The following is a 3,021-nucleotide window of genomic DNA, read 5'->3' as shown; positions in this document are numbered from 1 at the left end:
CGTGTTTGTGTATAAATTTTGATTATTTTCTTGTTCGCAGATATATTATCTTTCTTTATACTTTGGTCAATTGATCTTCGTATAGATAAATCAAATAATTTATTTACATATACATATGTTTTATTTGTATCGCTTTATGATAAAATTTTGTTATGTAAAATGTGTTTTCAACAATTGCATTATGAAGTTTATATAATGTTATGTTGGTGGTTGACTTCATTTTAGACAATGCTAAAATTAGCACGTTTTCAATGATATAAATCAGTCATGCGTTGTTTATTTACAAAACAGGAATCGTTTTGTCGAATGTGGCATTTTGTTGTTTTTTATACCCGATTTTTTGTACTTGATATTACTATTAATGGGAATATTTAGAAATTAAAAAAAAGAGTAAATGGTATAATAAGGTTCATAATTTATTTTTTCTTCCTTCAGTTTCCTCATACAATATGTATTCAGTATAAAACAATATTCTTTGTTAAATTTATAGAAATATATTATTTTAGTATAACGGTTCTTTATTATTTATAAACTTACAAATTATTATTAACATTCTGATGTATCTTTTTGTATAAAAATAATACAAGCGGGCTCAGTTTGCCGCGTCCAACGTGTGACAAACTCCGTGCGTTCACGTTGGATGCGGCAATATCCCTTTCATATAGTCTATAACAATTCAACTTGTTAATTGGTATAATATTACTTACAATAACGTACAGAAGACAATGGTACAGAACAATCCACTGTAGCAAATATAATGGTAACAAAAACAATAAAAACACGTAGGCTACAGTTTACAAAGCGTAGGCACTCGAGATTGCTACTTCATCCTAAACACGTACACACATTCTCACCAATAAATACATCGCACATTCACTCGCTCTTCTAAACAACAAAATGCGCTCAGACGACCACAAATATATTATATCGGACGGCCTCAAGTTTTAAGACCTCTTTAGAGCACCGGGTCAGTTCAGACAATACATTACACTATGTTTGTCCTTTCTCAGTACACACTCACTCGCACAAGGCACGTGTCTATCTCACACTCTGTCAGTCTTTCACACAAATGTTTTAGTCTCCAACATACACAACTTATCAGACAAGCGAGAGGGCGCCGGGTTTGTGGGGGAAAATTAACCTTGTGCAACAAATGTGATTCGGAACGTCCGATTGCCGAACACATGGCCACCATTCCGCGAGGGCGGCGCAGGCGGAATTTTAATTAGCAGAACATCCGCTCGTGACTGCTGCCTCGCGCCGTTGCCAACCGTACTCTACGGCCGTCCCTTTCGTGTTCGCGGCGGCACCATATAGCGTGCGCTCGCTCTGTACTGTTTACGACAACTTGCATCTGTTTATCATGTCATTTTGGTAGATTAAAAAAAAATTACAAATTATAAGGAAACAATGAGTTTGATTTGCATATTGCGAACAACAAAAACCCGCTTTCAGTAAAGACGGCACGGCAACATCGCCGCAACGGGAAATCGGTCGCAGGAGTGGCAACGTCGCGCAGCGCAGTCTGTCTACAGACGAATGAGTGACGTTGCACGATTATTATCCTTTCTAGTTTCTACATTATTCTAAATGAGACCAACGCAATACTGATACAAGGAGAACTGTAACTAAGACTTACGACAGAAGTTATTTACTCGCGATAAGTACGTTCCGACTAGCGCCGCGCTGTTATAACAAGGGAACCTTGTACGGGGGCCTCGACATCACTTGCACCCTCTCACTCTCAAACTTTGACACCATCGTTAACTTAACGTCACCTTAACAACTAGAGTTAACTATATATTACACAGTAAAATTAAGATCACAAAACGCTTTGTATGCTGCGTCCGAGCGGGCGCGACTAGCATGGAATGTGGGGGAGCGGCGGCGGCGGCACGCGCGTTCAGAAGTGCGCGTCGATGTGGCAGCCACCGTTCGCATGCTCCAGGACCTGCTGCTTCAGCCGGTGCACGTGGTCCTTCAGCTTCACAACCATCTGCGCCAGCTCCGCGTTCTCGCCCTTCAGCAGCTTCACCTTCTCTTCCAGCTTTGAGATACGTTCAAGTTTTCGCCGCCGGCACTTGGAGGCGGCCACTCGGTTCCTCTGTCGCTTGCGCTCGAGTTTTATCCTCTCCTGACTGTCCATGTCAATGGGGGAGAGCGGGGGCGAGCTGGAGGCGCTTGGCACAGTCTGGGGCTCGTCTTTGACGACAGGCGTTGGGTAACGGTCGCCGGGCCGGTCGAGGTCGGCGTAGACTCGACGCGCGAGAGGCACCGGCTCGCCGTGATGCAGCTTGTCCAGCGCCTCGACGAATGGCCGCGCGTACATCTCCTGCTCCTCGGTGGGCGCGGCGGGGGGGAACAGCACCGCGCCACCCGGTGTTGGCGTCGCTGTTGTTATCATGCCGTTTTGAATTATCAGTTTCTCAAGCTCCGGGGAGCCTAGCTTGAGGAGCTGCAGGTCAGGCGAGGAGAGGACGGGCGCGGTGCTCCGCGACCTCTTCCCGCCTCGTCCGAAATCCAGATCTAATGTCAGTGTCCGTTTCAGATTTTCCACTGGGCCGCTGAGGGGATACTGCTCGTCATAGAAAGTGGTCTCCATCCCGTGGCCGGAGTGCCGAACCATGTGTTAGCACTGTACGCCTCGGTATCACTAAACTCACTGCGCGGAGAAAACTTTCTCGTGCCACTGCACACGTCCGACACACTCGACGTTCCACTTGTTTCTAAACATTGTTAAGAAACAACCACTGCTTTTATTCCATGACTCAGATAAGCTATTTTTGGCCGTAGCGTGATAATACCGAGCGCTTATTGGAGGAATATGACGTGATACTCGGAGCGGCCTGCCGCTATTGGCTGGCGGTATCGTAACGAAACGCGAGGCCACAGCGGGCTGTTTACGACTTGGTGCGATTACTGAGAATCGGCCGGCCCGTGTCCATTGTGTTGACGATAACGAGAAGTTAATGTATAAATATTGAAAATGTTACTAAAATAATAAATATTACATAAATATAA

At 44.9% G+C, this 3,021-nt stretch overlaps 1 protein-coding gene across 1 annotated transcript; it reads right to left on the bottom strand.

The window, feature by feature from the left end:
- Positions 1-1,016: 1,016 nt before the first annotated feature.
- Positions 1,017-2,742, bottom strand: LOC106715838 (transcription factor jun-D). The gene has a single exon (XM_014509193.2). It carries the CDS (start codon positions 2,624-2,626, stop codon positions 1,904-1,906), a length of 723 nt encoding a protein of 240 aa, XP_014364679.1. The 5' UTR covers positions 2,627-2,742; the 3' UTR covers positions 1,017-1,903.
- Between the last annotated feature and the right edge of the window lie 279 nt (positions 2,743-3,021).

This window comes from Papilio machaon, chromosome 16 (assembly GCF_912999745.1).
Source record: "Papilio machaon chromosome 16, ilPapMach1.1, whole genome shotgun sequence".
In the NCBI taxonomy this organism is placed as follows: Eukaryota; Metazoa; Arthropoda; class Insecta; order Lepidoptera; family Papilionidae; genus Papilio; species Papilio machaon.
The sequence above is the reverse complement of the archived record's forward strand: the minus strand, read 5'-3'. Positions and strand labels throughout refer to the sequence as shown.